This window comes from Scomber scombrus, chromosome 4 (assembly GCF_963691925.1).
Source record: "Scomber scombrus chromosome 4, fScoSco1.1, whole genome shotgun sequence".
Lineage (NCBI taxonomy): Eukaryota > Metazoa > Chordata > Actinopteri > Scombriformes > Scombridae > Scomber > Scomber scombrus.
The window spans coordinates 16,943,942-16,960,735 of NC_084973.1; the positions used below are offsets into that span (position 1 = coordinate 16,943,942).

A 16,794-nucleotide genomic window follows, 5' to 3' on the forward strand; every position below is an offset into this window, starting at 1 on the left:
AAGTGGTGGTGGTGGTTTGGGTGGGTGTCAGTGGGAGATATGGGCTCTTGGAAAGACATCAAAGAAAGAAGAGTAAGAAAGGACACAGTGTATGCCAAAAAAAAAAAAAATCAGAGGCTTTAAACATTACAAAAAGAAGATGCAGACAGAGAGGAGACCATCAGGAAATGAAAGCAAAGGATGTAGCAGGTATGTAAGGCCATGATAGGTAAAGATTGTGAGCAGTAGGGACATGAGAGAGGTGAGGAGAAGCAGTGGTAAATGGGCAGTTTCAAGATGCATACATGCAAGAGGGGCACAAATGTCCGATAACACCCCTGTCTTAATGGGAAAGGAAAAATCATGTGGGAGGTTCCCCTCTCAAAGTGTTGTGCTTGATACTGAATGAACAAATTAGCTGTGTCCTTGGTGAATAAAGCTAGTTGGCCGCAGTTTCCTATAAGGGCGTTCCATTGTGTTGTATCATGGGGGTTGTGTGGAGTTTTTTCCCCAGAGTTGTATTTGGCCTAAACACATGATGCACCCTGTTATTTCATTGAAGAGGCACAGGAATGCACACAGGAATGCCCCTCAGTGTTTGTTGACACTCGTGACCGCTCCGCTCTCTCAGATGTTGACAAAGACGTTTTGTTGGGGTTCACTCGGTTCACTCCCGGCAGAAACTCAGGGAGCTGTGAGACTGTCATGCAGGATATCGCAACATTATAGACCTGAATGGAAACTGGGGGCCCTACTGCTCAGGGCGGCCTCGTGACCTGAGTACTTGATTTAGATACTCAAATCAATTTCCGCTTTTTTTTTACTCTTGAAATTACAAGCCCTTCCATCTGGCTGAATGGAGGATGATCACTGGGTTTTTTTTTTCATTTACGCCCTTTCATCTCCATCTGGGGAACCATGAGATGCTCTTGTCCCCCCGCTTGTTGTGAGATGTGACAGCAGGGTCCATTCAGCGAGAAATTGGCTGCAATTAGTGCAATTATGCTGATTTTCACTTGTGTCCCATGCAGAACAGAGTTTTCGCTGTGCACAGAGACATCCCCGGGAAACTGCTGCAAAACAAAAACCCATCAATCAACAAAGGCCTTGAATAAAAAGCTCAACGGCAGATAATACCGGGCACATTCCATAATGACAGCATTTAGTTAGCTGTGACCTGTGTTGCGGTGGGGGGCATGACATATGAGCTTCACTGGTTGAGGGGAAATATGCGGTAAAGCTAGTCTAAAGGCCAGAGGGTCTGCCTGGCAGTGGTGGTCACACAACCCAGGACCACCTGCTGTGTGACAGTGGTCAACACACTTGAGTTCAGCTCATGTTCAATGATACAGCCAAGGGCGATCCCACTCTTGTTGGATGTGTTTTAACCAGTCTGTACCCTTAGTCTTGACAACCACGATTACAAAAAGAATAATCCAACTGGTAAAGTAGAAAGATGGTTGGGTATATTATGGGAGGAAAGCATGACTTTATACCCTTTCTAACCATATAATAGTTTTTTATGTCTGTGGCTGTTTCCCATTGGATGATGACTGAGGTGGAGGTCATAGTTTACCCAAACTTTACATTGGTATGTCTATGTCAATATTGCCCAGGAGACTGACAAGGCTTGCATTCAACAGCAGATTTCACAGTGAAGTAAGGGGGAGCAGTATCCAAAATGTAATGCATCCACTTGTTCACTGGTGGGATATTTAGGTGAAAAAAACAAAAACAAAAAACCCATCATCACAGCAATTCTGGTGCAGCAGTTTGAATCAGCTTTTAAAATGTGACACATTGCTAAACATGTAAACTGTACATTTGTCTAGATGTTTTTATCCCAATCTTTTCCTAAAAGTGTTGTGCTAATTGTTTTTTCAAACCAATACCAACCAATTTTTGGCACAATACGGCTTTAGCAATATTATTTTCTGAAAAAGAGAGACTAAAAAGAGATTCAACATTACTCTGCCCTGATCCTAATACTTCCTTTATCTGGGATTATGATTAATGCTAAACCCAGGTTAAATAGCGTCACAGCTGGGTCAGGGTTAGTGCTAAACATGGGGTCGAGGTTGTGATTACTCGGTAGAATATACAGACCTACAGATTTAACTGTCTTTGTAGCTTTTGAGGTCGGTTGTGTTGAAACACCTCCTTGCTTGGAGAGAACTGCAGAATGTATAGATTGTTTCAGGCCCTTTAGTTTTTTGCAAGCTCAGCTGAGCTTTATGAAAACCAAAATAGTCATTATCTAATTCTGTCTAACTGGGATACTTTCCAGACAGTTTGAATTAAGTGGATTATTCTTCATTTTGCCCAGGGGCTCTCCTGGAGGAAGCCCTTGAAGCACGGTCCCAGGTGGCTCCCTGTTCGCCAGTTTGACCCCCCCCCCCCCCCCGTGCTGTGTCTGGTGGACCGGCGGTCAGCGGTGCATCCAAGTAGAGTGTCTTTAAGACCCAGCGGAGCTCGGCAGGGAAACCCCGCGGCTTTAGTTGTTTCTACTCTCCAGAGTGTCAGCTAGTTATTTGTGAGGAGGCGCTGTAGCCATTTCGCCACATGAAAGCCCGATGAGCTGAACGACCAACATCCGAGTTGCTCGCGGAGAAAAGAAATCAGCTTTGAGGAGCTCCTCCGCGCTCACACACAGACGTGTACGAACTCGCGCGCAAAGACGCACGGCGCGCGCACACACACACACACACACACACACACACACACACACACACACACTCACGCACACTTCCTCCTCCTCCGCCGTGGAAAAGAGAGAGAGAGAGAGAGAGAGAGAGAGAGAGAGAGAGAGAGAGAGAGAGAGAGAGAGAGAGAGAGAGAGAGAGAGAGAGAGAGAGAGAGAGAGAGAGAGAGAGAGAGAGAGAGAGAGAGAGAGAGGCACACGGAACGCAAACTTCCAACTCTCCCATGTGGACAGCAGAGGTTTGAGGATACGGTATATTTTTCCTCTTCGGGGCTCTGTTCCTCCCCCCTCCCTCTCTCCCTCTCTTTCACCCTCTCTCGATGTGTGTTTCTGCCCGGTTAGTTGGGTTTCTATGAGAGTCTTGCTCGGCGAGAAGAGAAGTTTGGTTGTTTGCCTTGTCCGCTGTGGTGGAGGAGGAGGAGGACAAGAGTCGGGTTAAAAGTGGGGAAGATGGTCCGTAACGCCGCTTGGAGAAGAAGCTTGCTGTGCGTCCTGGCGCTCAGTCTCGGCTTTGCGTCCCCGCCGTGCAATGCTCGGATTTACACCAACCACTGGGCAGTCAGGATAGCCGGGGGACCCGAGGTGGCCGAGCGGATAGCGGAAAAATATGGCTATAGGAACCTGGGACAGGTAGGTATTTTGCTCTGTCTGTCTCTCTCTGTGTGTGTGTGTGTGTGTGTTTTCTTGTTTTTGTCAACTTGTAAAAGTGGCACCATGGTGGTTATTATACCTATATCAGTTAAGGGTCAAAGGTTGACAAAAGGGACGCAAAAAGTCCAAACCTGAGCTATAAACCTCCTCTGTGACTCTGTAGTTAAGTCCCTCTCTGTCACAGTCAAGAGGAGAGAGAAGCTTCAAAGAAAGAAGACCAACAGCAGGATAGCACAACAGGTGCCTCCTCTCTGTGTTTCCGCGGATCATGTTCTGTTTGCGGGCTACAACCACAGGGAGCTCACTATCAGCCTCTCAGCCCATAGCAGCCTCATGTGCTCGCTCCTTTTTTGACACACAAGTGAGACAGCTAGTGAGGTTTGGTTTATGGTCTTGGTCTTGACATCAAAAGGTCCACAGTCAAACACATTCTCGAGCTGTTCCCTTTTTGATTCTGTAGTGTGTTGTGATTTTGTCAGATATGAAACAGTTGGACTGACAGGTTTTTCCATTTAAAAACTTGGAAATGTTAACATCACAGACAAAAAAGAGATGGAGATTTGCTGTTGCACTCTCCCTCTGTATTTCTCCTGTAAATGTAATCTTGACATAACTAGGCCCACTGGGTCAGCTGCTCAGTGACATGTAGGATTAATTCCTAAGTAGTACATGTGCCCATCTTTTTTTTTTTTTGGACAGTATTCACAAATAGGATGAGATGAGGCTGTTTGTTCTTGAGCAATTATTGAGCACCACTACACGAGAACATTTTAAAATAAACATGCCATATTTCACTCGCAATATCTGAGCGTTTTACAGCTTGCATTTTTTGAAACCATCAAGCGTATGCATCTTTCACAGTGTTCACTTTGAGCCAAATTCAGGGGCCAGTTCTCAGCAAAGACTTAGATGAATCTTAACCATCCCAACTGCAAAGAAACATGCAGAGAGGGAAAACACTCCCTCTTCACATGATGTTGTTTTATAAATCAGCAGAAGCCTGTACAGCTTCAGGAGGGAGGGGTTTATGATCACTTGGAAATTGTTTTGACAAAGTTTAAAGAAAAATTGTGTCCTGTGTGGACCAAAGAAATACGCCACAGAATCGTGGACCTCACACGTACTCCGGAGTATCGTGACCAAAATACACAGATCGTTCAAGCCTGCACTTGCCAGCACTCGACGTGAAGACAGCGTGGAATAGAGGGGGGCATTCTGACAGGTTGTTGTGGGGTAGCCTAGTCAACAGCTATTGAACCCCTCCCCCCCAACCTCCTCCCTCCCTCCTCGCCTTATCCAGCCCGCCCACCCACTATATTCCCCAGAGAGCAGGCCTTAATGGCCTCGTTTATCCCCTCTTTTTGACGGGAACTAATGTGTAGAGTCCCCTCCATTCCCCCCCACTCCTCCATCCCTTACATCTTTCCATACCAGCCCCCCATAGGAATTCCCCTGTGGAGTGGAGTGTCCCCCCAACCCCCACCATTCGCCCTAATTTCCATTTCAATATGGAGCGTTCATTGGACTTTGACACCTCATAGACAAGAGTTTTACTTCACTTCCTGGTTTTGGGGTCAGCTGAAAGCCGCCTCCATGGGAGCGATAACAGCACACTTTGGTTTCCTAATGTGAACTTTGACATCCACCGCCGTGAACCCCTTCACTCTAACGTGGATAATGACATTAAACTGATCAAGTTGAGATGACTCATTGTAAGGATTTTTGCAGTTTGACGCCGTTGTAGATCTCAAATAAGGTGTGAACACTTTGTTTTGTGTTGGATTGTGGGCTGTTTGTGACAAATGATTTGGAGACGTGGTTGCAAAATGAGAAAAGGTTTAATGTTGTGAAGGGAAGCAAAGAAGTTAAAGAGACACAAAAGGGGGATGGGTTGGGAAAATGTGTGACAGAAGGACAATATAGTCTTCTTGACAGGGGTGGAAGGAAGAGAAGAGACAAAGATAACCGCACACTAGGAGATGGAGGGAGGAGGGAGTGAAAGAAGGGACGATAGATGGACGGATGGATGAAAAGAGTTGGCATGGAGTGAGAGAGCACCTCGTTGGGGAATTCTGGGTAATCCTCTTAACCATGGAGCCCCCTTCCCAGACTAAGACACTGGCCCAAATTGAGTCTAAATCAGCTGACAAGGCCCCAGACCAGGATATGTGTTCAAACTGTTGTTTTGAAGAGCTGGGAGAGGACTCGGAGCTCTTGAGAAGGAGGCTCATGGTCTGCGGCCAGAGGTGGAGAGGAGACAGACAAGAGATCAGATTATTTATGCAGGTCGTCCTGATGCTACATCAGTTCTCGAGGGCATCAGGCCAAAAGGGTGTCAACATTTATCTGCTGTTACATAAATGCCTCACTCATACTGATCATTTTTCATTATGTCTATATACTTGTCAGTTTGTTGAATAAACCTGAGACAGAGCTGATTATTTTAATTTAAATTTTTGGTCTATTGAGGCAAATGTTTTGTCTGAACCACACTTCCTCAGGCAAAACTTGGATTTGTAGCTCAGGAGTCAGTCCCAGCTATGAAACACTCGGATTAATTTCTCTCGGAAAAATCTTATCGTCTTTTGCAGAGCCTTTTGGTATTCTGTATCAAATGACATGGATGTTTTAATGCATCCGGTTAAAAAATAGTCTCAGTGATGCAGGAACTCATGAATCAGTGCAAGTGGTTTCACTTCACAAATTTCTTACGACATGACTCCAAGTAACCAGACGTTATGCTGATGTTATGATTCACAATGTGGATTATTGCATCAGAATCAGTTGATTGTATAAGTTCTCCATATGCAATCATAACTGCAACAGTAACAACTGAAGCCATATATGTAGACCAGAGTTTAAGGTGAAAAATGATTGAGAAGATGCGGTTGAGAGATTTAGTAGAGCCTGAAGAGAATCTGAAGCTATGAGTTGTGAATGTAATAAGGTCATGCAGTAACTGAAACAAATGACTCTCTTTTGAAAATCAAAGACTTGAGTTTTAATGCTGTGTGTAAAGCTTTTCCAGCAGCTCCTAATTTACAGACACTCCTAGAGGGAAGGGTGGCCTGCTAATGGCAGTGCAGATGTTGGGTAGATTAAATAGACAGTGGCAGCTCGATATGTTGAGACCTGTTTACACTATGAGAAACATCCAAAGTGGTAGCTGCCTATTGTAGAAGCACATTTTGTTAGTATGCAGAATGCTTTATAATTTGATCACCCAGGTCCAATGATGTGTGCTGCATGTTTATCTGATGTTAATTGTTTGCTGAAAAGTGATCTGCAGTAGCTTAGGCCTATTGGCACTTGTTTTTTTTTCTTATTTTATCAGTCTGTAAGTTGAATGAAGGAGAATGTGTGTGAGCATTGAGCTGAAAGCTGATCTAATGGTCTCTGTGGTCGTGGAGCTGGGCCATGGATCAGTGACTCGCCACAGGATCCTTGGCAGCCATGACAGTTTGATCATCTGAGGGATTGTATGGTCTTTATCAATTATTAAAACTAATCACCGTCCAGCACCTTGCCTTCTGCCTATCAATGCTTGTCTGCGGATCCTCTGTCCTCGTCTCTCCGTCACTCAATGTCTGTGTCTTTGTATGTGTGAGTCTTTGTCTGTCTGTGTGTGTCTGTACATTTTCAGACCTCCCTTTATGTCGTTTTGTGTGTCTTTGTCTGCTGTGTTTGTTTGACTTCTTGTCTCACCTTATAATCTTATTATCTTATTATCATAACAGCATAGAAATATGTATCACTTTACCACTTTAAGAGAAGTAACGTCTCTCAAAGTACTTACATTGTCAGTCAGGACAGGAGTTGACTCTGTTTATTAATGCCTGTGTTAAACTGTAATGTCATGTGTATGATGTGCATACAGCATGTGTGTCTGATACCTGCTTCATCTGTGAAATCTCTACAAGCATATCTTTGCCAGAGTGGTTGCTGCTGCTAATTTGCAGGACCTTTTGGGAAATATATTTTTATAGTTACAGTGATGTGTTATGGTGAGATTGTCTTTGCAATAGAAACAGCTATATGAACATGTTTATTAATTGTGTTGCTGTGCTTTGCAGATTGGGGATCTGAAAGACCACTATCATTTCTTCCATAGTCGGACCATCAAGAGGTCGACTTTGTCCAGCCGTGGTCGTCATAGTTTCATCTCTATGGAGCCAAAGGTAAGACTGTTGTTCTGTTAATTATAGGTTTAGAATCAAAATAGTTTACAGATTGTGTGTTTTTGTGCATTAAATGAATGCAGTACAGTGAAGTCAACTGACTAATTTTTTCGCTGAGCTTTCATGAGCATATCCTGGTCTCCATCAGTGGATAACATGTGCTCACTTGTCATGGAGATAGCTCAGATGTCAATATGTATGAAAGTTTAATATGAAACTTCAGTACATGACTCCATGCAATCACATGACCAAAGTAATTGATGACAAGTGAGCAAACTCCATCTGCTTGTAGTATGGTAAAAAAACAAAATAGAAAAAAGGCTAGTAAGTGGACCTTGAGTTATGATTGTTTTGTCAAACTACTATTTTTATGGTCCAGAATTACTCATACTTGAGGTTATTATAGACACATTGCCAAATTATTCTGTGTTTTTGGCAGACTCTCATAAAGGCATCACTTTACTAAGACTGTTTGCCAATTTCTTCAATGTGTGTTTAATAACGGCGTGTTTATTTTTCATATGAAGCCCTAGAAACTACCCTGTAATTTGCCACAAATGAGTCATTAACCAAAGAGTTTAATTGAAAACAGAATTATTAAAATATAGTTATCTTAACATTTTTTTTCTCTTTTGTAACCCATCATCCCCACTTTAAGGTGCAGTAAGGGTCTAGACACCTTAAATAAGTTTAACAAAGTAGGTCTGAGTGCTTTCACTGAGTCAGAGAGGTGTGAGATGCTGAATGCCTTCTGGTGGCTGTGGTGTCCCAGAATGAAGAACCTGTTAACCAGATTTGTTAATGCAAAATTCAGGGAAATCCTGGATCCTGCTACCATTATTAGTATGTGATTTACAGGAAAGATCTTTTACAGGAACCTGAGTTTACTGAAAGTCTGGGTCTGTTATAGGGCTGGGCGATACCTTGATATCGATATTACAACGATAATGTAAAGATGACTCTTGATGCTTTTGAAAAATATTTACACAATGAAATGTTTGATAAATAATCATCGGTAATGTGGATATAATGACAAAGTAGGTAAAAGGTAAATAACAGAACAGCTAGAACAGTCTGGTAAGTTCAGAAAATTACACATTTTACAGTAATGCAACATTTAAAAGCAGAAAAAGACAACGCTGATGACATATCACGATATTACGATATCCTAAAACTAAGACGATATCTGGTCTCATATCACGATATCGATATAATATCGATATATTGCCCAGCCCTAGTCTGTTACCACGGCAACTCACTCTCTTTATGGCAGGTTAGGTACAAGACTATGTTTCAGACTGTGACTTGCCTTGTGACTAGCGGTCGTTCACTATATTGTAGCCAAAAATCACCACTTTATGAAAGATTTATTTATGTATTTATTTATTTAAAGCATTTGGACATAATCGCCATATTATTTTACACTTATATCCAGTTTTTGGTTGTGGATTTCATCCAGCAGAAGTGGTTGTGTGTGTGTGTGTGTGTGTGTGTGTGTGTGTGTGTGTGTGTGTGTGTGTGTGTGTGTGTGTGTGTGTGTGTGTGTGTGTGTGTGTGTGTGTGTGTGTGTGTGTGTGTGTGTGTGTGTGTGTGTGTGTGTGTGTGTGTGTGTGTGTGTGTGTGTGTGTGTGTGTGTGTGTGTGTGTGTTTTGAACAATGGATTCAAGTTTGTTTGTGCATGCACAGGAATGCGTACTGACTGCTGAAGCAAAAAAATGATGTATCAGTTTTGATCATGAAAAGGAGGTATGAAATAGGAAGAAGAGAACACCGAGCAAAACGGAAAGAAAAGACAGCACCTGTCATCCTCTCTTATTCGCTCCATGTTTCTTTTCAGTTTTCTTTCCTTTCTGTACTTTCTTTTTGGTCTACTCAGCTTATTCTGTCCACCTGCTGTCCTTACCTGTCATCCCTTTTCTTTTCCCCTCCTTGGACTCCCTCTCCTACCTCTTTTCTCACTATGGCTTTCAACATACTCGTTTCCCTCTCTCTGTCTTTGGTTCTCTTGCTCTCTCGGGCCTGACACTGTGCCATGGTTGAGGAGGGTTTGTGTCCTGATGCCAGCTGGCTGAGAGACTGAGATTTTAGAAGACTAGATCAGAGGAGGAGAGGTTAAAGGAGAGAAAAAGGGGGAAAAAGAGCAATTACAACAGAGGGAGAGTGAGGAGGAGAGAAGAGAGCAGAAGAGAGGAGGGGAGAGGGGAAAGATGGATTAGAGTAGCCAAATAAAGGAGAAGCGGAGTGGAGAGGAATGGAGCTGTCAGTGTTTTCCTCCGACTCGTTATGCTTTCAGTGTAATCTGTGGACCTGTCTGTGGGTTTGGGATCAACATGACGGCCAGTTTGGCACAAGTGCAATCTGGCATACTGCTAATGATGTTTTGCAATCAGGTTTTGTAATAATGACGGCCGTGTGTGTTTGTGTGTGAGTGAGTCAGATGGGTGTAGCGGTGCCATGAAAGGCGCACCCTGCCATCCACAGTATTCATTGGCACGCATGTTACCATGGTGATGGAGCACAGCACAGATTACCACTTTATGGCATCCGCCTAACTGCAGTGTCACTTGCCTCTCAGGTCAAAGACCACTTATTTTTCCAAGCTGTGAACGACTCTGCCAAGGACAAGGGCCTGGAGAGAATGTGCGTTTACCTTAATAGCTGCACGTCTCTAACTGTTCCTTTTCTAAATTCCTCAAAGACTTTCAGTCCTCATTATAGATATTTATGGGCCAATGACGTATAAGGATTTTCAACAACTCAATTTTAAATAATAAAAACAAGCATATCTAATGCAGTAGTTCAAACATTCAGAATGTTGTGTACCTGACAATTCATATTACAATTTGAAAGTGATTTTAGTGGGGGTTTTTCAAGATTAATTGGCACTGGCCTGAAAAAAAAGTCATTTGGTGCGACCATGATTCATCTTGAAATGTCTTATATAAATAAAAGACCATCATTTACAAAGATTTAAAAAAAAAAATGCAAATACTTTGTTTCCAAACACTTTATATTACTGAAAACTTGTAAAAAAAGATGTGAAGCATTTAACATTAAAATAGTATAGGCATGAAACAGAAAAATATTCAAAAAGATTAAAAAAATCTAAAAGACAACCAGACATGTCTGGGGCAACAACTGGCCTGAAGCCATGTGACCATATACCCAACCCATCTTTGTAGATGCCCCATTGGTTTGCCCATATATATATATATATATATATATATATATATATATATATATATATATATATATATATATATATATATATATATATATATATATATATATATATATATATATATATATATATATATATATATATAAATGGCTGCCTTGGCTGCCATGATTAGTTGATCACCAAATTTTTCACAATTTTTTTGGTGATCAACTAATCATGGCAGCTTTAAATGTTACTAAACAGTACGTGTTTAGCTGGCCCTGTGTGTATCAAATGACTGGGATTTTCAATTGATTTGAGAGAGACAAAGTCATGAATTATGGCGTGATGCCACTTAAATCAGCATAAATAAACCTTTTAGTGAGGAGATGTCTTGTCTTTATGCCCCAAGCAGCACTCAGCTTGCACCTTGCACTGCTCTGCTGACGTTCGTCCATGACTCATTCATACTGGAAGTTCCAAGAGAGTTTGGCCAGCCGCAGACTTTTTCGTCGTAGCTCTGCACTGTTATTAGTTTTTGGTGTGAAATGAGTTCAAGTATACTTAGTCCGCTTTGTTTGAAATGTATTTCCAGCAACTTCTAGTTTGCAGTAAACAACAATTAGAGTACTGCAGTGGCTGTTTCTTCCTTTGTAATGTATTTTTGAAGTCTGTGCAGTAGATTAGAAGAGAGGAAAAACTGTCCACTGCGTTCCGTTTCGGGAGCGTGGTGTTTCCAGACCGTTTCACTCAGACTCTTGTTTACTTGAAGTCATTTATCCAGACATGTGCAAGAAAACTGAGAGCCAGGTGTGGTCCGCAGCTGAATCCTCGCAGGGATACACTGAAATGCAAAATGGCTGTGACGACAAAAGGAAATTTCAGTCATACCACATAAGGAAAATATTTAACTGCATAGTTAAACTACTTACTACTTACTTGTTATATTAATGAGCTCAAATCCAAATGATTAAACACTTGAAAATATGGCACATGCAATTATTCAGTTCACTGTATTCATGAACATGTGTTGAAACCAATCACAGCATCAAGGAGACATAACAGACGGTGCTTGTGTGGCCTTCAGGACCTTGAGAGTAATTTGCATAAGCACAGCTATTATGAGGCTCCACACAGTCCCAGGTACAGATTTCCATAATGCTTGGATGCTTGTGTGACAATCTGCAGTAGACTCTTGCATCTGTTTGCCTTGAATTTGTATAACAGATGCACCATTAAAGAGTTGATGCCCAGAGACGAGCACCTACAGCTGGCCAGTACAGCACTGCGGGCCTCAGACCATGTGCTGTGTGTAGACTGGCTTCCTGTGTCAATCCAAAGGTTGTTATGGGTGTTTTTCTGCTACAGCAGCCTTTGACCTTTTTTTTTTTAAAAAGCTCCTAACTTTCAATTATTTTTGCCTGTGACTAAAATGGTATCATAAAAACAGCAGTGAAAGTAGATCAATTTGTTCCCATTTGTTCTATTGAAGTGAACTCTTCCCCAGTTTCCCCTGGTTACTGACCCAGCCAGCAAGAGCCACCTGCAAGCCCTTACACAGAGAGCGAATGAGAGAGCGAGAGAGCGGGAGACTGGGAGAGCGGGAGAGAGGGAGGGAGGGAGGAAGTGATTGGAGTGGGAATGAGAGCGAAAGACAGGCAATCTCGGAGAGAAATGGGGATCTACAGCAAAAGAGAGACAGCAAGAGATGAGGGAGAGATGACAAAAGTGATTTAAAAAAGAGTGAGATAGAGAAGAGGGAGTCTGGACCAGGAGAAAGCGGGTGAAAGGAGGGCGACAGGTGCAAGCATATCATTCCTCTGCTCCACTAAGCAGGAGTAAAATGAATGGAGCTGATCCAATCGTCATGCCTCGCATCCTGCCAGCGAACTGGCAATGAAACAAAGGCAGTGATACATGGGCAAGTTTTCGAGGCAATAATAGAGGGCAATATTGTCTTTGTTTGGACACGGATTGGCAAATGTGACACAATTGATGTGAATAACTGTAGGCTGTTAATCAGGGAGTGATTTTTACCAACAAAAGCACAACAATGGATGCCATTGGCCTTGATAACTTCAGAAATACAGGCTTGGGGGTCACCCTGCAAGTGGACAAAAGTTTCTCAAGTGAAGAAGTCAGTATAAGAAGCAGTAATATAAACATAAGATCACTTTCAATGCAAACAGAAATTGTTTTATAACTCTAAGAGGTTGAGATTGAATACTTTACCTAATAAGAGACACAGAATAATAATCTATATCATAGCCATACACAGTTAAACTCCAATGGTACATCTTTTTTTTCTTTTTTTCAAAGATTTGTGTTGCTACAAAAATTAATAAAAGTTAATTATCAGTCCTTCTGGGAGTGAGAGCTGACGTGTTTATATATATATATATGAACACCAGCAGAGTTGTTTAGATATCATGATATTAATGTCAACATCCCCCACATTCCCACTGAAACAGCTGGACATATTTACCGTTCCTCCGCCTTCCTGCTCCTATTAACATAGCTGTCACAGTTTGCTTGAATCATTTTCATTTGACTTTCTTGTCTCGTGCTATTCTAAATAGAAAATGTGTAGTAATGAGAGTGAGAGGTGTGAAAATATGACGAGGATGCCGTGATCAATGGGAGACACAATCGTTTTCAAACTTCTTTAGGTATAGACTGATGACAACACTCTTCTTTAAAAAGTCAACATCCAAACTTTTATCTATATTCTCCCTTTTCTAATGAAATTTAGAATACATTTTTACCTGTAGACAGTTGAAAATAATTGTAAGTAAATTGTAAGAAGTAATTTTTTTTCTTCTGTCTTCTGTTAAGTCTTTGCACTATCTTGTCAGTCAATTAATTGCAGTCAGAGAGAATTGGCGGCGTGAATGAGAGGCATTGACGCATTCATTGTCAGACCTCCCTCCCTGGAATTACCAAGATATGGACAACAGCAGTTAAGAGTTACTCTGGTGATCAAAGATTGTGGTTGGTGCTATGCTTATGTATGCAAATTGTAATGATACATCAGTGGCTTTGCACAGACACATGACCACAAATCCTGATGACAATGTTGTTTTTAGAGTAATGGCGTGTGTAAACGGCTGCTTTGAAGCTGATGGTCCTGACAAAACTTGGTGTGAAATGAGCTGAGACATTGGCAGACGGAGGAGCATGAGGCTAAAACTAAATATGTCACTCTGTATTTTGCTGTCTGTCTCTCCCAGTTTGCCATCTTTGTCCTCTCTCCCCACTCTTTTATAAAGCAGATCTATACACACTTCAGCTATTAAATTACATTATCTACAGGGTCATTTTCTCTCCCTCCATGATCTATAAAGAGCTACATACTTGAGTTATTAAATCAATGTTATTTATAAAATCAATTATCCTCCCTTCACTTGCTGTCTTTTGGTCTCTCTTGCTATTTGTTTTCACTTCCCTCCCCTTCTAAGCTTGGTCTTTTTTTATTGACTCTCCTGGGACTTGCTCTCTTCAGCTCTTTATCGCCTCTCCCTCTCTCGTCTTATCTTGTCTCGTTGCCTCGTTCTCCAACTCTCCGGAGAGCCTGGCAGATTGTTTCAGTGCATGAGACCAGATAATCACTCTGCAGTCATTATGTCAGCTATTTTCTTCTCTCCCTCTCTTTTTTCTCCTCATCTCGTCTTTCTCTGTCTGCTGGAGCTGTATTGGTGTGGAGAAATGCCTTGTCTTTGCAGTTGGACATTGTTCACTAAAGCCTCAGACTTCTACATCTGGCAAACTGAGCAACAAAACCAAGAATGCTTTTGCGCTGTGAAAATTATTCTATTGATTATCAGTTATGAGTGGAGCTTCTTTGTCTGTATATTGTGTGTGTATAGCTAGACAATTTTCTCAGTAGGTGGTGTGGTGATCATTTCTGACTGAATGAGAGTGTGGACTTAGAAAAATGTATAAAAAGGTATAGATTCACTAGATTCAATATATATTTCCTCTGAACATCTTCAGGTGGGTTTAGATTCATTTAAACGTACATTTCAGACTGAAGAGTGCCTAAATCATTAACTCCAGAAATATTTACCTCTCATTCTGCTCTTATACAGTATCACATGTGCTTCCTCTTAGTGTTGTGCTGGTCTTATGCCTGCTAATGTTTCATTTGTTGTGTTGCCATCGTTGCTGGTACATGTAAACTTCTGATGGAGTCTTTTTAGGCCGATGAAGCCTGCAGGACTTCAGCTAGACTAAACACAAGATTTTAGGGTTTTAAAAAGAGGTGAACAGGGCCAAGCAAGTGGTGTCCAGCCGCCTTGTTCAGATCCAACAATGCTGATTTTGAAATCGGAAAATTCCGTCTGAAAGTGAAGCGAGATTCCTGCCAAGGAATGCCTTGCGCCTTGAAGCGAGCCCATAACATTTGAGAGATTGATGTTACCTGAGAGACATTTATGTATTCAGTGCATGTGTGAGGGTGTGTGTTAGTCTGTCCATTTTGCAGATGAACTGATGGAGAGAAAAAACTTTTTGTCCACAGCGAAAAAACATAGAAAGAAAGCTAAAAGGACATCTTTAAAACAAGATTTTAGTAGTGCTTCTTGGTGTAGTTTCACTCCGTGGCATTTTCTGTGTAGCAGTCTTAATTTGTTCACCTTAACATTTAAACAGTGTTAGTTATTTACAGATAATTCAAACAACTAAAATTACTTTACTGGTGAGCACTGTCGCCTGTTTAATATAGGGTGGTTATAGGGCGTGTGGTTATTTCAACTTCACAAATACAAATAGACTTTTCTCTCGCTTTGTTCCTTCCTGCAGTCATCTTGATTCCTGGCTCACTCATAACAAAAATTCTCTTCTCTTCTGCCACTTTTTAATGTGTTTTCTGTCTGTGTTGGTTGAGCATGATCGTGTACTGGCCGGATCTATTGTCTGGGTATGGTTTGTGTTTATATTTCTTGTGTGAACTCATCACATAAGGCACATGAGAAGAATATAGCCACTATATTTTTTTTCATTGAAGATGCAGCAACTAACCCATTATTTAATAAGATCTCAGGGTTTCCAGCTGCCTCATATTTTCTTTAAAACTGTGTTATGTTGATACTACAATTATCTTGATTGTATTATCTATGAAGTAATTCTGCTACTACTACTTATGCTATCTTCCTGTCTTTCTTTGTGTGTTTCAGGTGGAGTGGATACAACAGCAGGTGGTGAAGAGGAGGATCAAGAGGGATTACAAGCAAGTCCCGCCCGTTTCTCTATCAAGCCCCGCCCACAGCAGCCCTGCCCAGATAAACATATTCTATAATGACCCCAAGTGGAGCAGTATGTGGTACATTGTGAGTACACTGTACACTGTACACTCATACTAGACAGTATATTTACAGCAGCAAAACAAGAAGCTCTGAAGCAAATAAAGCCCAATACAATTTAGTATTGTATTGGGCCCCCCCCCCACACACACACACATTTATGCAGTTTGTGGGTCAAAGGTCACCCGAGGTCACGGCAGGGTCCTGATTACTTCAGGGTCTGTGGAGCTGAGGGATTTGTGTGTCTCTGTGTTTTTACTTTTTACTTAATCAAATAATAGAAAATCCATAGTGATGAAATTTGAGCTTTTCCTCAATTTGAAGAGACAATGTAGGGTCAAGGTAAGACCTTTCTGTGTTTATTCATCAGCATTCAGCACAGGAGTGTCCTAACAGGTAGAAATATACTCGCCTCAGTTCTCCCGCATTTCGAAATCATTTCTTGGAGATCAGTGTGTTGCGCGTGAACTCGCCCACACACGCACACACTCAGTACCTTCATATTCAACCAGCAGAGATTTGCTGGCTTATCACAAGTGTTTGCATACACCCACAGATCATTGCTCTTTTAGTGATGTATTTGTGTGTGGTTGAGTGTCCTCAGTTCTGTCAATTGTTAACTCAGTACAGATAACTCCTCATACTTTGACCAGTGGTCTTAAACATATTTTTCTAGCTTTAGGACAGAACTCTCTGAACTCGGTATGCATGTTTTCAGCTTGCTCACATTTCTGATAGTTTGTACATCAGTATCATACTTAATTTAAAATGTATAGAGACTAAGGGAGAGTACATGTTATACATTATTTGATTAATTGAAAAAAT

The 16,794-nt window shown here is 41.6% G+C and overlaps 1 protein-coding gene across 2 annotated transcripts in view; it reads left to right on the forward strand.

Annotated features, from left to right (window-relative positions):
• Positions 1 to 2,892: 2,892 nt before the first annotated feature.
• The window catches only part of pcsk5b (proprotein convertase subtilisin/kexin type 5b), a 56,562-nt gene continuing 42,660 nt past the window's right edge, over positions 2,893 to 16,794 (forward strand). For both annotated transcript variants that reach the window (XM_062417579.1, XM_062417580.1), the window contains exons 1-4: positions 2,893 to 2,919; positions 3,023 to 3,310; positions 7,405 to 7,509; positions 15,844 to 15,996. In XM_062417579.1, the coding sequence (XP_062273563.1) occupies positions 2,905 to 2,919; positions 3,023 to 3,310; positions 7,405 to 7,509; positions 15,844 to 15,996 (561 nt within the window). In that variant the 5' untranslated portion in view covers positions 2,893 to 2,904. The remainder of the gene's footprint in view (positions 2,920 to 3,022; positions 3,311 to 7,404; positions 7,510 to 15,843; positions 15,997 to 16,794) is intronic.